The sequence below is a fragment of the Citrus clementina genome, unplaced genomic scaffold (assembly GCF_000493195.1).
Source record: "Citrus clementina cultivar Clemenules unplaced genomic scaffold, Citrus_clementina_v1.0 scaffold_4, whole genome shotgun sequence".
Lineage (NCBI taxonomy): Eukaryota > Viridiplantae > Streptophyta > Magnoliopsida > Sapindales > Rutaceae > Citrus > Citrus x clementina.
The window spans coordinates 16,680,861-16,698,080 of NW_006262274.1; the positions used below are offsets into that span (position 1 = coordinate 16,680,861).

The 17,220-nt window shown below is 31.0% G+C and overlaps 1 protein-coding gene across 1 annotated transcript; it reads left to right on the top strand.

Annotated features, from left to right (window-relative positions):
* Positions 1 to 10,005: 10,005 nt before the first annotated feature.
* LOC18043350 (UV-B-induced protein At3g17800, chloroplastic) lies at positions 10,006 to 13,095 on the top strand. The gene is made up of 2 exons (XM_006437189.2): positions 10,006 to 10,714; positions 12,104 to 13,095. Exons 1-2 carry the CDS (start codon positions 10,347 to 10,349, stop codon positions 12,906 to 12,908), a joined length of 1,173 nt encoding a protein of 390 aa, XP_006437252.1. The 5' UTR covers positions 10,006 to 10,346; the 3' UTR covers positions 12,909 to 13,095.
* Positions 13,096 to 17,220: the final 4,125 nt, after the last annotated feature.

Sequence of the window (17,220 nt, forward strand, 5' to 3'; positions counted from 1 at the left end):
TATGTATAACCTTTTTATTGTACAATTGTCCTTATAAAGAATGCAGTTAGGACTCAGTCACTTTGGGTTAAGGGCGCAATTGCCATCTTGTTCGGCCATTTTCTGAATCCAACTGATTTATTTATATCTAATCAAATCATGGGGTCTGGGTGGCTTTTTTCCCTTTAGTAAAGTAAGTTGTTCCGGCCGATCAAGGAGAAATCATGAAGATTTTATTTCCGAGGATTAGTATAGAGAATATTAGAAGATTTTTAAGAAAGAGTGATGCTATTAGCACCTCTCCAAACTCCTTATTAAATCCCTTTTATTTGTGTTTACAATTCTAACCCTAATGTTGAATGACACCCCTTCTTTCCCAACTAGGGTTTACTGGTTTTCAATTTTCATGGACAGTAAAAATACAGCTATTGCCTGTTGCATATGTCCAAATAAATTGACAAATAAAAATTTCAAGATCTACATCAAGTTAGATAAAATAAATAACTAAAAGTGTTCGCACTAAAATTTCACACGTTGACGTGGTTGGGTGCGATGAGGTAAGACCTTGATGATGTCTTTGTACTAAATAGGTTTTTGACCAATAGGAATCAACATTTTTTTTAGCCTTATTAGTTTACTTACTCTCTTACTCCAAGCACAAAACAAATTAGGGGATTAACTGTTGTGTCCTATTTTACCGATCACATGCATCGGGTAGGTAAACCTAATATGACAATAATTAAGATATTATTCTCTAACTAAAACTGGGAGTAATTGATGCACATGTCATCCTTTTGAAATATTCAAATGCAACACTAGTTCAATCCTTTTGAAATATTCAAATGCAACACTAGTTCAATGAGGACTTCTTATAAAAGGACCTCTCAATCATAAGGTAAGTATTTTGGTATGGAGACACTCAAAACAAAAGTCGGGAACTCTCTCTCTCTTTTTCAAAGCTGTTATTGATGTAATTTTCAATCTCTAACTTAAGTATTGGAGGTTTTTGCTGGCAACAACACTCGCACCGTTAAGATTTTCTTATTTTTCAGATGAGGAGTATTGGTCTAAAGATCAAAACCTTTTTTTTTACAAACACATCATCAAAGTTTGAACTCATCACACCCAATCATGTTAACGTGCGAAATTTTGGTGTCAACAAAAAGAATAGAGAAAAATTCCATCAATGAAAAATAAACATTTCATTTGAAGAGATTATAAAAAGGACTTTAAAATATTATATTTGAATTCAAGTTTGTTATTAAAGAACTCATTTTTAATGAATTGCCTCAAAGTTTTTTTTTTTTTTTTGTGGAACAAGTGAATTTTGATCTTTGAAAAGAAATGAATTAATGGGTATCTTATATTCAAATAGTAGGCATTTTTGTCACAAAATAGAAAGATAATTAAGTTAAAATGGGGAAATTTAAAGTTACATCTCATTCCATCCTTTTTGTTAATCAAATTTACGAAGATTGGTTATGATTATGGTGTCAGCATCTGCAGAAAGAGAGGTTTTTTTTCCTCCCAATTTTATCATTTTATAAGAAATAAAATTGGAGGGTAATTATGGAACAAAGAGGGGTATTTTCAGAAGTGATATAATTTTTCATTTTTGATTGCGTGTAATTTAAAAGGGTTTTGAAAGGATTTTGAATGATGCTAGTAGTTCCACTCTTTAAGAAAATCTTGTTTTTTCTATTGGGTTCCACACACCTTACAAATGTGGCCTAAGATATTATTTATTTATATATGGGCATAAATTAAATCCCCAGCCCAACTATATTGTATTTACAATTATTCTTTTACTGGTAGTAAAAGAATTACACTTGGTACGTGTCCTGTTTATTTCGGCCCACGTCTCAAACAAAATTTTAGTTGTTCTAACCGTGCCTCCCTAGTCCCTACATCTTGCTTGGAGCAGTATATTCCATCTTCATGCATAACAGATGGGGTCGTCGACTCCTTCTGTAAGAAATTAGGGCTTCTCATTTTCATATTCAGACCTCATTTTCTTGAAATCAAGGGCACCAGCGCCCCGCATTGAGTTGGCAGAACCAAGCGAAAGCTTGGTCTTCGTTGTCGTCGTCGTGTTCTTCTCCTCATTCTTGCAAAATGGTATTGGCATATACCATAATTTGCAATTCTTCTGCTTCGCCACCTCTCTTGTTTCTGTTATATTGTCATCAGATGCTCCCACTTGGTAATTTAGCACCAGCAATGAAAGAATTGTCAAGATCATTAGCCTTGATGTGAACTTGGAGACGGTAGCCATTATTAATTCTATTCAAATATATATTCAACTCAACTCTTATTAATATATTTTTTTTTTGGGGCGATTAGTTTTTTTATTCTGACTTCAGGGCTTTATATAGATTTTTTGAATGGCATTCTAACTTAACACTTGGATTTCAATTTGGAAGTCTTGACCTTTTCTGTTTTGGGTTAATTTGGGATTATACCTTGATAATAAGATTGTGTGGTATGAGCTTCTACCTTAAATCTTTTGTGTGGTTTTTAGTGATTATTTCCTAATAATAAGAGATTTTTTAGGGACCTTTATAGGGTCAAGAATGAAGAAAAATTAACCTCTAAATTCTTAACCGGTGAGGATGTATTTACTGATTAGCACTTCCTTGCATTATATATGAATCAAGAATTGCATTATACATAAATCAAGAAAATGATTACATATAAGCATATATTATCTAATTTAATTAGTGATTTTTTTTTGTTTTAGCTTAATCATTTTTCCTTTATAACTACGTGTAAAGAGAAAATAAGATGTAATTATTTTATAAATAAAAAATAAAAAATGTAAATAGCCTACATTTTATAGATTACCTTAAAATGTAATATTATTATTATAATGAAAGAGTTACAAACTTCTGTACAAATTGATATGACATGATTAAATTGGTTGGATTATATATCTTTTGATGCACACAATTTTTTTTATTTTATATTTTCATCCAATTAATCAATTTCTTTTAGTAAATTAAACCATATGGTATCCGAAAACCAATTAGTCAATTTATGCCACATCAGCATATCAGTTTGTACAAAAATTAATGGCTTTATTAACACTCATATTATTAAGTCACGAAGATATGAAAACAAGCACGACAGTCATGATAATCACTATGGTAGCTTTAGATATTGGTGATCCAAAGATGTTGCTTCTATAAGAGACTGATACAATGTTTTAATGAATAATGATGATTTTTATATTTATAATGATGTTATAATAGCTAACGATAATTCACTTAAATTTATTGTATTTTTCTATATTTGTCTTTTTTATATATGTATTGTTAAAAAAAAAAAAAGAGGATTATTTATCAGGTAGGGAATAGAGAAACGGGGATCTCTATTTTCACTCTATTAAATTATTGGGAAATTTTGATTAAAATAGTAAATGCGGTAAAGGATGGAGAAGACCTCTATCCATTATCATGTCCCTAATGTGGTATGTCATAATATGAGATTTGGAATCCGATGGATATTGCGCTAAGTAAAATATAAAGTTGTCATATCCCTAATGGATATAAAATTTAAGCTCTAGATGATCTTTAATGGAAGTTCAAGTGTGTTGAGTGCTGGAGAGTGTATATTTATAAAAGATAAAATCATCATTTTACACTTTAAGTCTCACTAACATCTATATTTTTATATATTTAAGTCCCTTGAACTTTAATTGTATGTATTTTTTTATAATTTGAGTATTTTAGGAATATTTTAGTCATTTCATGATTAAGAGAAATTGGACAGTAGAATAGATAGCATTTTTGAGCTCATAATAACTAAAAACCTTAAGAAAAGCATAAAAGGTAAAATTACAGTTTTAGGATGTATGTCAATTTTAGTTGGTCAGCTAACGTGGCATTGACTGATGATGTAGCAGTATCCTATTTAACCTATATACATGTTTACTGTTGACTAATGATGTCGTGACATATTCTTCCATCGAAAATGTGCCCATGTTACATGCAATACACTGAATCAAAGCTTATTGACTTTTGTGTTGTTAAATGACGGGACAATATATTATTAGACTGAAAAATGCATGTATGTTACAATACAATACACCAAATCATAGTCTTGATAACGTGTTCCATCTAATTAGAGCTTGTCATATGGCGCAATCATGTGCGCTCAAATTGTTTTCATCTGATGACTATGATTTACCCATTATATCTATAAATACAGGGCTTTCCCCCCCTAAATTCAATAGCTCTAAATCCAAATTTAAGCTCCATTTTGTATAACTCATACTCTATCTTATATTTTTACATATTTTAATATAGAATTATCATTTTATCCCTAGTTGAATTATGAGTGGCTAATATAATTTCAAGCATGGTTGAAGGTAAAGTCTCAATACGATCCATGTACTTAATTTGGTAAGTTTATTCACCATTTCTCTTTGATTTATGAGAATTGTCTTGACTCATCGTTGACAGACAATAAATTTGTCTAGATTTTGCAAGGTATACCGGCCCCCTAGTGCAAGATCATTACTATTTGGCATGATGAGCACTTTACAATATATTTATTAGAGAAAAAAACTCTCCTCTAGTACTTGTGTTTTGTCTTAACTCAGTGTTGACAAAGAGTGTATCTAAGTTATTTAGTGGACGATCTTGCCATTTTATTGATAGAAAGTTTGTTATCACTCGGCATAATGTGTACTTGACACTACATTTCGCAGAAGATTACTTCCCACTGGCACAGTGAGTGTTTGATATCATATTTACTAAAATGAGACTTATGAGGAGTATAAATACTCTCTTTATAAATTAATTAGAATTAAAAAGAAATATTAAGCTCAGTGTTGAGTGTGAATCTAGAAAATCAAGTGATTCATTTGCATTGTTTCATCTTTAATTTATTCTTGTCATTTTTTTTTATCTTAGTACTGCTAAAAAAATTACATCCTACCAATTCGCAAACAAACTTGGAAAATTAACCATATACGTGATTAAATCTACATTCTCGTGGGATCGACACTCATCACCATAAATCAATAGTAAACACCAACAAACTGGTTTGTTCCTTGTTGTGGAAGTAAGAGATCAAGAAATACATAGTTCTCCCACCAATCTCAAATGAGATAGTTTTTTAATTTTTATATTATGCTTATATATTTGGTGGGCGAGAATCAAGGTGTGTGAAAGATGAAAAAAGCAAAAAAAAACTTATATATGATAAATAAATAAAATATTAACAATAATAGATAAAGACTTGAAACACGTATTGAATACGCTTTCCTTAAAGTGTTAATTGCCTCCTCTTGGTAGAGATTGCTTATGGGTTTGTTGGTAAGTCGCTTTCAGGATATGACAAGCCTTTAATGTGAATATGTAGCAAGCAAAAATGAAGAATTCACTAAGAAAATATAAACACTTTATATCCAGCAAATTTTTTTTTATGATGCCGTAAGAAATTATAAGGACAAAGCTTATAAAGAATTGGATTATTGTTGAAAGTCATCTCTCTTGTCCTTATATAGACTTTTAAAACCGACACGCCACCACCAAACATTGTGATTTTGCAATACCTACCATCAAGCATTGTGACTTTTCATAATTAAATTTTATTCTTATTTGACCAAAACACAACAATATATATATATATACACACACACACACTCTTTAGCGATTTTAGTAGAAATAACTTAGAATTAAGAAATAAATATAGCCCTTGTTTGTTGCGAAAGTTCACACCTTTAAAATATGAATTCAAACCTAGACAAAAACTGTCCACAAAATTGAAAGGCTTTGGTAAAATTGAGATAAAAAGTGGTTGCGAAATTGAATATTAAAAGGGGGTATTTGATCTTTCTGGTTAAAAACAATACAAACTAAGGGGAAATTGGCAAATATTTATCGAAACACAAACATTCAAGTATACAGTCACGCTAGTTCTTATTGGTGTTGATTTATACACCCGAATGAGTTACAACATCTCATTTAAAAAATGAAGTAATAATAGTACAGCCACAAACAAATTAAACGAATCAAATCACAAAACAAACTTACCACTCTTGACCCAAAACAAACAAACAAACAAATTAAAAGAAAACGAAATCACAAAACAAATCACTGGCCGATTGAATTGCATGCTGCTCAAGGATTCAGCACCTTCTTCCCGCCGTCCTTCGCCGGGCCCCATACATTTTCCGAGAACCAGTCGCCGGCCTTTTTAGCATCGTTTTCTATTTTGTCTTTGCACAGTTCCGCAGAAGCTTGGCATGGACTATTGGCCACCCCTTTTTTATCGAATAAACCACCCTCCGCATGGTTTAATAGCAGCATGCTAAGAATTGCCAAACACAATAGCCTTGAGACTCCCATGATTAATTTTTGTTAATTATTATTTCGTTATGTATTTTCATGTTGAGGGCAAGAGTTATTTATATAGATCTTGCATATGTGGCTGTAATTTTGGGAATTAATTAGTTAATTTTAATCAAGGGAGTGATATCAGACTTTTTCCAACTATATTTCAGGAAATTTTAGTTTAAAAAAAATATATTATTGTGTGGTTGATATAAACGAAATTGTGCGACCAGTAATCAATATTACATTTTTCGAAGTTGAGATCAGATTTTGTATCACAAATTTGGTTATTAGTCTAATTAAGTGGGGTTGTTTATTTATTTAACCTTAAATTTTACCCCTCTATTAATTACTATTTGAACTCGGGTAATCTCATACGCATATTGCATTCTCTATTATTACTCAAATTCAGGCGACCACATACACAAAACACAATCACAGCCAGTCAAACTATGTCCAAGGTTTAATTGATTAAATTATTTTTTTATTTTTTATTTTTTTTATTTTTTTTATTTTTGCCATTTGCAAACTAGCTATTTAAGTTTGTATCTTCAAGCTTAATGGTATTCTTCAAATGATTTTAATTTTTTCCAACCAAAGGAATTTGGTATATCTTCTTGCTCGACAATATTTGTGGACCAACAAAAGATGATTTTGATCTCTCGGATCGAATAAATTAATATAAAGGCTTATTTGGCAAATTTTACAAGAACTCAAAATTTTCAAAAACCAACAATATTTCAATTTCTATTCTTAATTAAAAGGAAGAATGACTCTTTTGTCCTCATAGAAATCTTTTATACCTTTTGTGTCTGTTACAAATTTTTGATCCCTCATTTCATCTTTGACATTAAACCGAACACAAATATGACACTTTCAAGGATAAACATTACCTCTTAAATGATTTAAAATAGCACTGCACACGTTAGCCTTTATTTCTTTATTTTTAAATGTAAAAACATAAAAGAGCCAATATCATTAGCATTTAACGATTTCTTTAATTATAGCGATATATACGAAGTTCAACACGTTCAATTTTTCATAGTATGATTTTTTGAGTTCATCACATTTCGAGACTTGGTAAATACGCTGCAGATAGATTAACTAAATTTATTTTAATTTTGGTGTTTAATATGGGTGGAGTATTTTCCCACTCAAAACTTTAATTTCTCGTAACATTTGAGATCTTTTCCCGAAATGTAGTGAATTTCATTAAATAAAATGATGTTATTAAATTAAACGTTTCATAATAACTTCATCATTTTCATTACATTAGCAGGAATTAATGATTGGAAAAAAAAGTACAAAATATTAGCAAATGGGGCCTCCAACATTCATAATTCAATTAACTTGAAGTTTTTCCATGGGGCTAATCACCTCTGCAACGGTGGAGTTTTTACCAGTCTTGGCTGTAGCGATCTTGATTTTCTTCCTTTTAATCATTCTCTTTGTTCTTATAGTCATCTGGAGGTGACTCCGTGCAGTTGCTATTAAATAAATATTTAGGTAGCATTTACTCATTGGATTAGAGTGAGAATTTTAGGATTGGAAGTATGTTGTTTACTTAATGGAATGAGAATGTGAAATAGAAATCAAAATCGCATTTATATCTTTACTTTATTTTAAATTCGGGGTGAATCGTTTGAAAGTACAATTATCTCATTTTTTAAAGAATTATAGTTTTTAGTTACAAAGTGAATAAAAAATATATATATAATAAATTATTTATTTTATTTTTAATTATATAAATTAATAATTATTATTAATATTCTTAATTATGTGAATCATAGTTTTTTATTAAATTTAATTTTATTTATGTAAATTAAGAATTATTGATATGAGCAACACAATTGGAACATTGTTACTAATAATATAGTAAAAAAATTGGTATTTCTTTAGAATAAACTATTTATTATTAGTGATTATTAAAATTAAATAAATACAATAATATTATTTTAAAGTAATTTTAACTTAGAATCAATGTAAATTATTATTTTTAACTAAATATAATAATATTATATTTAAATAAGTTTAATAACATTATTTTTAATAATATAAATCAAATGTTATTAAATAATATTAGTTGAATAAATATATTATTATTATTATTATTATTATTATTAAATAAATGTGATATTATTTTATTTTAATAAGTATAATTATATCATATTTAATAGGGGAGGAAAAGTAACAAGAAAGAGTATCCCCATGGGAGTGTGAATCTCACTCCTCATTCCAAAAATAAGTGAGACTCATAGAGTTGGACTCCCCTCCCTTCCTTCAATAAGTAGGATCTCTCTATATTACGTTTAACGTAACATACACCCACACACAACACTGGCCCAATGAATAAGTAAACATTGAAATTATAAAAATCTACACTCTCCAATCCCACTCCACTGAGTAAACATGGCACTAAAGCCTTCTTATTCTCTGACTTCTGCTAGATTCACCACCAGTATACTAATAATTGCAATCGTTGCAACAGATGAGGCCCATATCTTTATGTTGGAGGCTCCCATGATTCTTGATCTCTGCTAATAATAATATTGTACCTTTTTTTAAAAAAAAAGAAAGGCCAATAGGATATATATAATTAGCTTAGGGTTTTGAATGTTTTGCTCTAAATTTAATGCATTAGCTTTGAATATGGTACCAACGTAATCGTTTCACATTTCTAATTGTATTTCGTTGTACGTACGGGAATTGGTCCACATACGCCCTGTTGAATTTTGATTACCACAACATTATTGACTCAATTTTCCACGAAAAATTTGCTACATAGGCGTAGCAAATTACTAATTTAATATCTGATAATTACATCAATCCGGTTGTGCAAGAATTTTCAAGAAGAATTTTAAGGAAGTCACAAATTTATTATGCCTTGCTAATTAAGTACATGGAATATGATTTATTATCACCAGCAACCTATACCGTGCCTTACGGTTAAAAAAAATTCCAATGAATATAAAAGTCCTAATTAAAATTTATCTCTTCTTTTTTTAATTAAAAAATCACCCTCCCTCTAATAAATTGGCGTTCCTGTTTTTCAAAGCAATCACCAACCATATGGATAACTGAGACCCAAATAGTTGCGTGAGCTTATCAATTTTTATTTCTCAGTTTCCAATTTTTTTCCCACGGGAGCCACGTACCAAAACGGCAAAACGGTACCTTATCTCTGCCATTTCCTTATCGTGGGACCCTCCACATTTTTAATTTTTGTAAAGCAAGCCTACCTGCCACGTGCTCTAATCCTCAAATATTCATATCATATTTGATTTAAGGTGAAAAAATAAATTTACGCTTTTTATCTCAAATAATTGTTGTAAATGAATCATTATTTGAAAATCTATTAAAATATTATGTCAGCCTTATTATAAATAAATAAAATTATAATTTATTTATTTCTTTATTTTAAAGAATCATTAGGTAAACAGTAAATATATTAATTTTAATTATATATATATATATCAAACATATATCAATGATTGCATTATCTCAAGGTATTTTAAAATTTTTCCGCAGACAGCACACAAGTTCATTCCGCCCATTGATTACTTGACAAAGCATTATATAATATAATATAATATTTATTTATTTATTTATTTTATCTCTTCGACGTGCGTAAAGGGTAAGTGGGTGAGTTAGATGATAAGTTATCTGGACGACAAGACTGTGATTATGAGATCTGTTGACTCCTATAACATGATCTTTTATTATCGCATGCAATTGATGCTACCAATAAATCAAAGATCCACCCGGCACTGCTTCAGTTGCAGCCCCGTCTCTTTACGATTTCATCCACGTGGCACGTGTACGAGCCGTAGTCATCAAGAAACACATACACCACAGAGCACCCGACCACGAACGCGCGCTCCCTCAGTCTGGCCCTTGCTTCTAGAAGCCCTTATCCGAACGGCATATTTATATTAGATTAATATCTCGTCCCAACGAAGTACGAACCCTATCGCCTCACGCACCCTTCAAACAAAATTTTTGCTCTCTCTTCGCCGTACACAGTTGATGGACCACAGCCTCTCCCTCCACGGTCCCGCCAAAACGCTGCCGTTCCTGCCTCCTTCCAAACCCAGGGGGCCCCGCTCTTTCCCTCCCAGTAATAGCAATTTCGGCCGCCGGAGGCTTCTCCGCAGCGGGGTTGTTGTGCAGGCGAGGGCCGGGCCGAGCCCCTGCGAGTTCAGCAGCAGCCCGCTGAACACGCCGCTCGAGCCGAACTCGCCGGCCGGGAAGTTCCTGAGCCGCGTGCTGCAGAACCAGCGCCAGTACTTCAACCTCGCCGTCTCCGATGAGCTCAAGCTGTTGGCCAATGATCGCGACGCCGCTGTTGCGAGGATGTCCCTCAGCTCCGGCTCCGATGAAGGCCCGCTTCACAGGTACTTTTGTTTTTTGTTTGTTTGTTTGGCTTGATTCGTTTGGTAAGTAAGTAAGCAAGCAAGTAAGTGGGTTGTTTAATTTGTTGTTCGCGTTTGGGTGAAAGTGGATTAGTGTTATTATATATAATAATCAATCAATCAATTAATTGATTAATTAAAACACATGTTAGAGTAACTGGGTGTTGTTGTACAGAGTAGTTTCTGGTTCCGCACATGGTGCTGATTCCTGTTTTTGTTGGTAAGTTTTGATTACGGTGGTGGTAAGTGTGATTTAATTCTTGTTGCTTAATTTCTTAATCCAATTTGACGAAAAAAGAGCTTTTAGGGTGTATGCGTATGATATGAATGGTAATTTATGTATTCCTTGGATTTGAAACATTGACCTATTAAATTTCCCTGCTAGAGGGTAAGCCAACTGCACTCTAAGTGTTGATTTTGGATGTTTGCTTAAATATTCTTAACATTGTAAAATTTAATCCACCATTAGGATATTCTCTGGGCTTCATCTGTACTGATTTTGCATTTTGGTTTTGTTGGTTCACTTGCTAATTTTTTATATAAAATATGGTATAAAAATGGGTTGTAAATCACCAAGAGTTTGCGTTGTTCCACCCCATACAGCCTTGTCATCATCTCTGTATTAGTTCAAAATATAGTCTATTTTGCTTTAGCAGAATTCATTTTTTACATATCACTCTTAAACTATGAAATGCTTTTGAAAATATATAGACATAGGAAAGAATGGAGAGTTATCCCGGAGTTACGTTTTTCTAAGTCCGATTTACAAATAGGTTTTATATGTAGTGTGTGCCATTACTTAAGAGTGCATGCAAATTCTGGATTTTCAACCATGCAAGAGTACAGCCTCAGCTCCATCTTGTTATGATAGAAGTGCGGAGATGCTTTTTTAATTGGAGGTGGTCATAAAATTCACTTATATCACATCATTCAATCATAAATTGATTTCTCTCTTTATTTAGCTGAATTTACAATTGATGATCCTCGAATTTTTTCTTTATTGCTTTACAACCTATTATGCTATGTAGCCAACTAACTGAAAGGACTATATCGTGTCTCGAAAGTTACTTGCTATTAAGTTGAACTCTCTAGATTAGATGAGCAGTTGTTGCTCTGTATGTGGTAAACTATGTTGGCACAACATAGAAAATTGAGCTTTTTATCTCTGCAATGATGTAAAATAGTAATTCCAATGCTGTTACACCAAAGTAGTTAATTTACAAGTACATGAGCTACCCTTAACAAAATTAGTATACATAAATTGCACCCTTCAGACTTGTAATACTTGGGTGGAATAAAACATTATGATTTTAAAGTATACTGTCTCTAAATGTTCACTGTAACTAATCATTTTTGTTTTCTGAATGCCAGAAGGATTGCTCAATTGAAAGAACACGAATGCCAAACTGCTGTTGAAGATGTTATGTACATGTTAATATTATACAAGTTCTCTGAGATCAGAGTCCAATTGGTTCCAAAGCTTTCTAGATGCATCTACAATGGCAGACTAGAAATTTGGCCCTCAAAGGATTGGGAGCTGGAGTCAATCCACGAGTTCGAGGTTTTGGAGATGATAAGGGAACATATTTCCACTGTCATTGGCTTGAGAGCCAATTGCAGTGTCACAGACTCTTGGGCAACAACTGAGATTCAACGCCTTCGTCTTGGCCGTGTATATGTTGCTTCAATATTGTATGGTTACTTCCTGAAGTCCGCTTCCTTGAGGTACTACCTGGAAGAGTGTCTTGCATCAGCCCATCAAGATCTTCATCTTACTCACCGGAACTCCCTTCAGTTTCCAGAAGCGTGGTCTTATGGATTGAAGCAAAATCAAGTTGTTGGCTGTGTTAATAATACGCAGTCTATTTCACTTGGTCGAGGGACAAATGGGCATGAACTGAAGCAAGAAAAATTGAAGTGTTATGTCATGGGGTTTGATCCAGAGACATTGCAGAGGTGTGCAAAATTGAGATCTAGGGAGGCAGTAAATTTGGTTGAGAAGCACAGCTGTGCACTCTTTGGTGATGGACAGACGGGTTTGCTGGATACTGATGAGGTTATTTTGACATCATTTTCAAGTCTGAAGAGGTTGGTTTTGGAGGCAATTGCTTTTGGTTCTTTTCTTTGGGATGCAGAAGAGTATGCCGATGCTGTATATAAGCTGAAAGAAAATTAATCAGAGAGAAAGAGAACAGGAAGTATATGTAAATAAGGTGCGGTGGTTTTGTTCAACTTAATTTTGTATATATGCATTTGGTCTCTCTGCTTTCAGATTTTGGTGTGCAACCACTCGGGTGGTTTTGAGTTGTATAGTGTATGCAGTTTTATAAATAATATACAGTTTCAAAACTGTTCTGCTGTCATATCTCTTGTATATTAGAGCAATTCATATAAAAATCTCTTTTAAGAATTCTGAGTCTTGAGAGTTTTTCAGTTTGGCATTTTTGGCTTTTGGTCGATGCTTTCTCTGGGAACAAAAATACTTGTTTCGGAGCTTCTGTGAATAAATTAATGCTGGCAACCCAATTATAAAATCAACAAATTTATAATTTAAATTAATTTCAGTACGGACCTAGTTAGTGTTAATATCCAGTCCTTGCAAGCAACAGCTTAATCTTATTCTTGCTTCTTCCTGAAGCAACTTCTAGAGAACGTTTAAAAAGTCTTGGTCTAGGTAATTATCATTGTATAAAATTCTTTTAATCATCGTTTACAGGTACAATAACATATATTTTATAAATGATTAGTTAGAATCAACCATTTTTTTTAAAAGTGTAACGTTAAATTTCCCGGAAAGAGTGAGGACATCAACTACCCCATATGATGCGTCAACATGCAACACAAAGTCACAAACACACAATATTAATAATCAAATTCAACGCTTAAACTATAAAAACAAAACAATAAATTGAAAACAAATCAATAAACAATTTATCAGCTCTATACCTGCCCTTTTCTTGTCTCCTGATTCCTTCAAACCAATATACCGAAAATGGTTGTTCTGCTCCTAAAATTAATTTTCTTTGTCATCGCCGCAGTATCAAACTTAGTAACCCGTTTAATCTTCAGCTCGGTGGCTCACCTTATTGTGCTGCTCATCCATGCATTCAAAGTTCCGGGAGAGGCCATGCAGGGTGCGTTAGAACAATTAGCAGAAGCCATGAGAGCCTGCGTCGAGTATGTCTCAGGGATCATCATAGAGGCAATAGGTTCTTTAATCTCCTCTGCTTTTGATCTTCTTAAACAAGGTGTGACAGAGTCAGCTGTTATGTCGGGTTCCGCCGTCGTAGGTCTAGTAGAGAAGACAAGGGACTCCTTTGAAGGCTTGCTGAAAGATATACCTGAGATTTTTGAGGGCCTAGCAGAAATGATTTCTAATATTGCTGCAGATTTATGGAAGAATTACATTGATGCTTTAGGATATGTTACTGAAAATGCTTGACTCTGTAATATTGAGATAATATTGCTCAAAATTCTTGGCTGTAAAATATATTTATAATATGTATTTTATATATACACACACCGCTAATCCAACAATTTTTCACAAGAAATCATATTTCTGATCGATTTTTGTATACGCGGCCTCGTTGGGAAATGGAGGCTTTGAAAGTAAGTCAAAATAGCTTAACTCAATTCTAAGGCAGGAATGGGAAACCAAACAAATTCATGGAAGCATCCATTTGGCGAGTAATTTTCTAACCCAAAACAAAAAAATAAATAAATAAATAAAAACTTCATTATAGTATATTGTAATTTGCATTTTTTAGTCTTTTAGAATGTCCCTTAAGAGGTCCCTTACTAGGTAATGGCTCTTCACTAACTATGTTTCATTAAATATTAACATTTTTAATTTGTTTTTAATTTATTCACATAAGAGACTGAGAGAGAGCCTAATGTAGAAAGAAGCATCGTGATGGATGATCTTTGTCGGATGAGAAAAGATTACTTAGACAAATGGAAGGGAAGTTTGTTGCTTCAAGTCATAGATTGGTTGTGTGTTACTACTAACTCTTGTGTGATGGAGAAAGCATGACACTATTAGACTCCAAAAATATTCTTCGATTTATGATCATTTTTTTAATCACACTTCAATTTAATCATTAATTTGTATAATTAATTACTTAATTTCGTTAGTTCAATTATTCTTCAAGTAACAGAATTGCCTTGAGCACCTCAACGAATAGCCTGTCAAAATTCTAGTGCAAGATTCTTCCGCGCCGTATTCCTTCTTAACCCCAGAATGATTAATTCCAGATTCAATTCAATATTATTACACACGTGAAATTAGCTAGATTAGCTAAATATTTTACACACATGAAATTAATTAAACGACCTAAATATGTAATGTTATTGATATCATTAGTATTACGATTGTGGTTATTATTATTTAGCACTCTCACTCAATAGTCAACCTAAGTGTTGTTTGGTATGACTTATGTTTTATTTGGTACAGCTTTTCAAGTAAAGCTTATTTAAGTAGAGATTTTATAAATATAGTTTTTACTAAAAAAAAAAATTAGTTGTTTGGTTGTCAATAAGAGTTTTTATTAAAAATTTATAAAATTACTTTAATAAATAAGTTTCTTAAAGTTATGTTATGAAAAGAATAAAATAAAATTACAACTAAGTAGATGATATTTTAGATATTTTAACATTTAAAAAAAAAGTTTTTTAATATCTACTTCTAAAAGCTCAAATTTTGGGCTTTTACTAGTAGAGGCAAAATAGTTTATTTAAGTTTTAAAAGTTCTATTAGAAAAATAACCAAACAATAACAAAATTATGATAAGAACTTATGAAATTAATTGAGATTCCTTCAAATTCTTTCTTGGCATCAAATATCCTTTATTTATTTTATAAGTTTTGTAATTCCTTTTCTAACATAACTTTAAATAACTTTTCTAATAATGTAATTTTTTTATAATTTTCAGTAAAAGCTCTCATTGATATCCAAACAACTAAATTTTTTTTAATAAAAACTCTACTAATAAAAGATTTATTTAAATAAATTTTATTTAAAAGTTATACCAAATAAAGGATAAAAAAAAAAAAAAAGCAAATGACACAAAACAGGGCAGCTTGCCTTAAAGGAGGGAGTTCGTGAAGAACGTGAAAATGAATGAATTATACACATAAGAAAACGAAATATAAATGCTCATTTAATTATTATATTTGGAGTTAATTTCTCGTTTGACCCAAAATGCTTGATTTTGTAATATAGTAAATGTTGCTTGCGATTCTTGGCTATATATATATATAAGGCAAAATTATGGTATTACTGTGATACCATACCACAACTAGATCCAGTTTACAGTTGTCACTATAACTAGATTCAATGGCTAGATCTAGCTGTCGTGGTACCATAGCTGGACCCATATATATAATCTAACAATTTTCAGAAGCTGAAATCACATTGACTTTTGTGTACATAGTTTTATTAGAAATTTTTGAATATGAAAAGAAATCAAACGATGAAGTTATTTGTACTCTAAAAAATATTCTAAATATTTAATTACTTTATACACTCATATAATAAATTTAAAAAATTGACTTTTCTTTTATAATATTTAAAATACTAAAAGGCACTTATGTAAACTTTTTAAATTAATTATTTTTATTTACTATATACACTGATAAAACATTAAGTGCACCTAAAATATAAATTTGAAAACTTATTTTTTTATTTAAATTTATTTGATCATAAAATTAGCTATAAGAAAACAACAAAATTAATTTTTTTTTTATTTCATATGCATTATTTATCCCACCAACCACCAGTCTTCTCTTTTCCTTTCTGTTCATGGCTTAGCTACCATGATCAAAGTAACCTTATTTATACATAGAAGGCTATCCACAATCCCAATTTTACTTAAATGATCATATAGACCCTCTTACTTTTATAAATAATCACACACACTTCCTTTTAACTATTATACCTTTAATTACAATAACTCTATTGACTTTACATAAACTTGTATAATTAATATAAATTAAAACTTAAAATATTATAATATATAAAATAAGATAAAATTTATAAAATATTTTTAATATTAGAAAAATTATTATTAATCTGTTATATTCTTTAATAATAAAAAAAAAATATTTGACATGTCAATAATATCAAAATAATTATACCTAACATTCACAGTAATTTATAAAATTTATATTATTTTATTTACAATATCATTTTTTAATTATGTCTATATTAGTATAAATCTTAAAATCAATTTTTTGATTATCATAATTTAGTTAATAAAATATGTTTAGATAGACTAATAATAACTTAATATTAAAAATCATTTCCAATATATATGTTATTTTATTAATTATACTTATTGTAATATTTTATTTGTATCATTTGATATTTATTTATTATTTTTATTTTTATTACTATATTTATATTTATTTGTTTTGTCATCATTAAAAGGTATAATAGTCATTTGTGGAATTAAGGAGTTTGTATGGTTATTTATAAAACTCAAGAAATT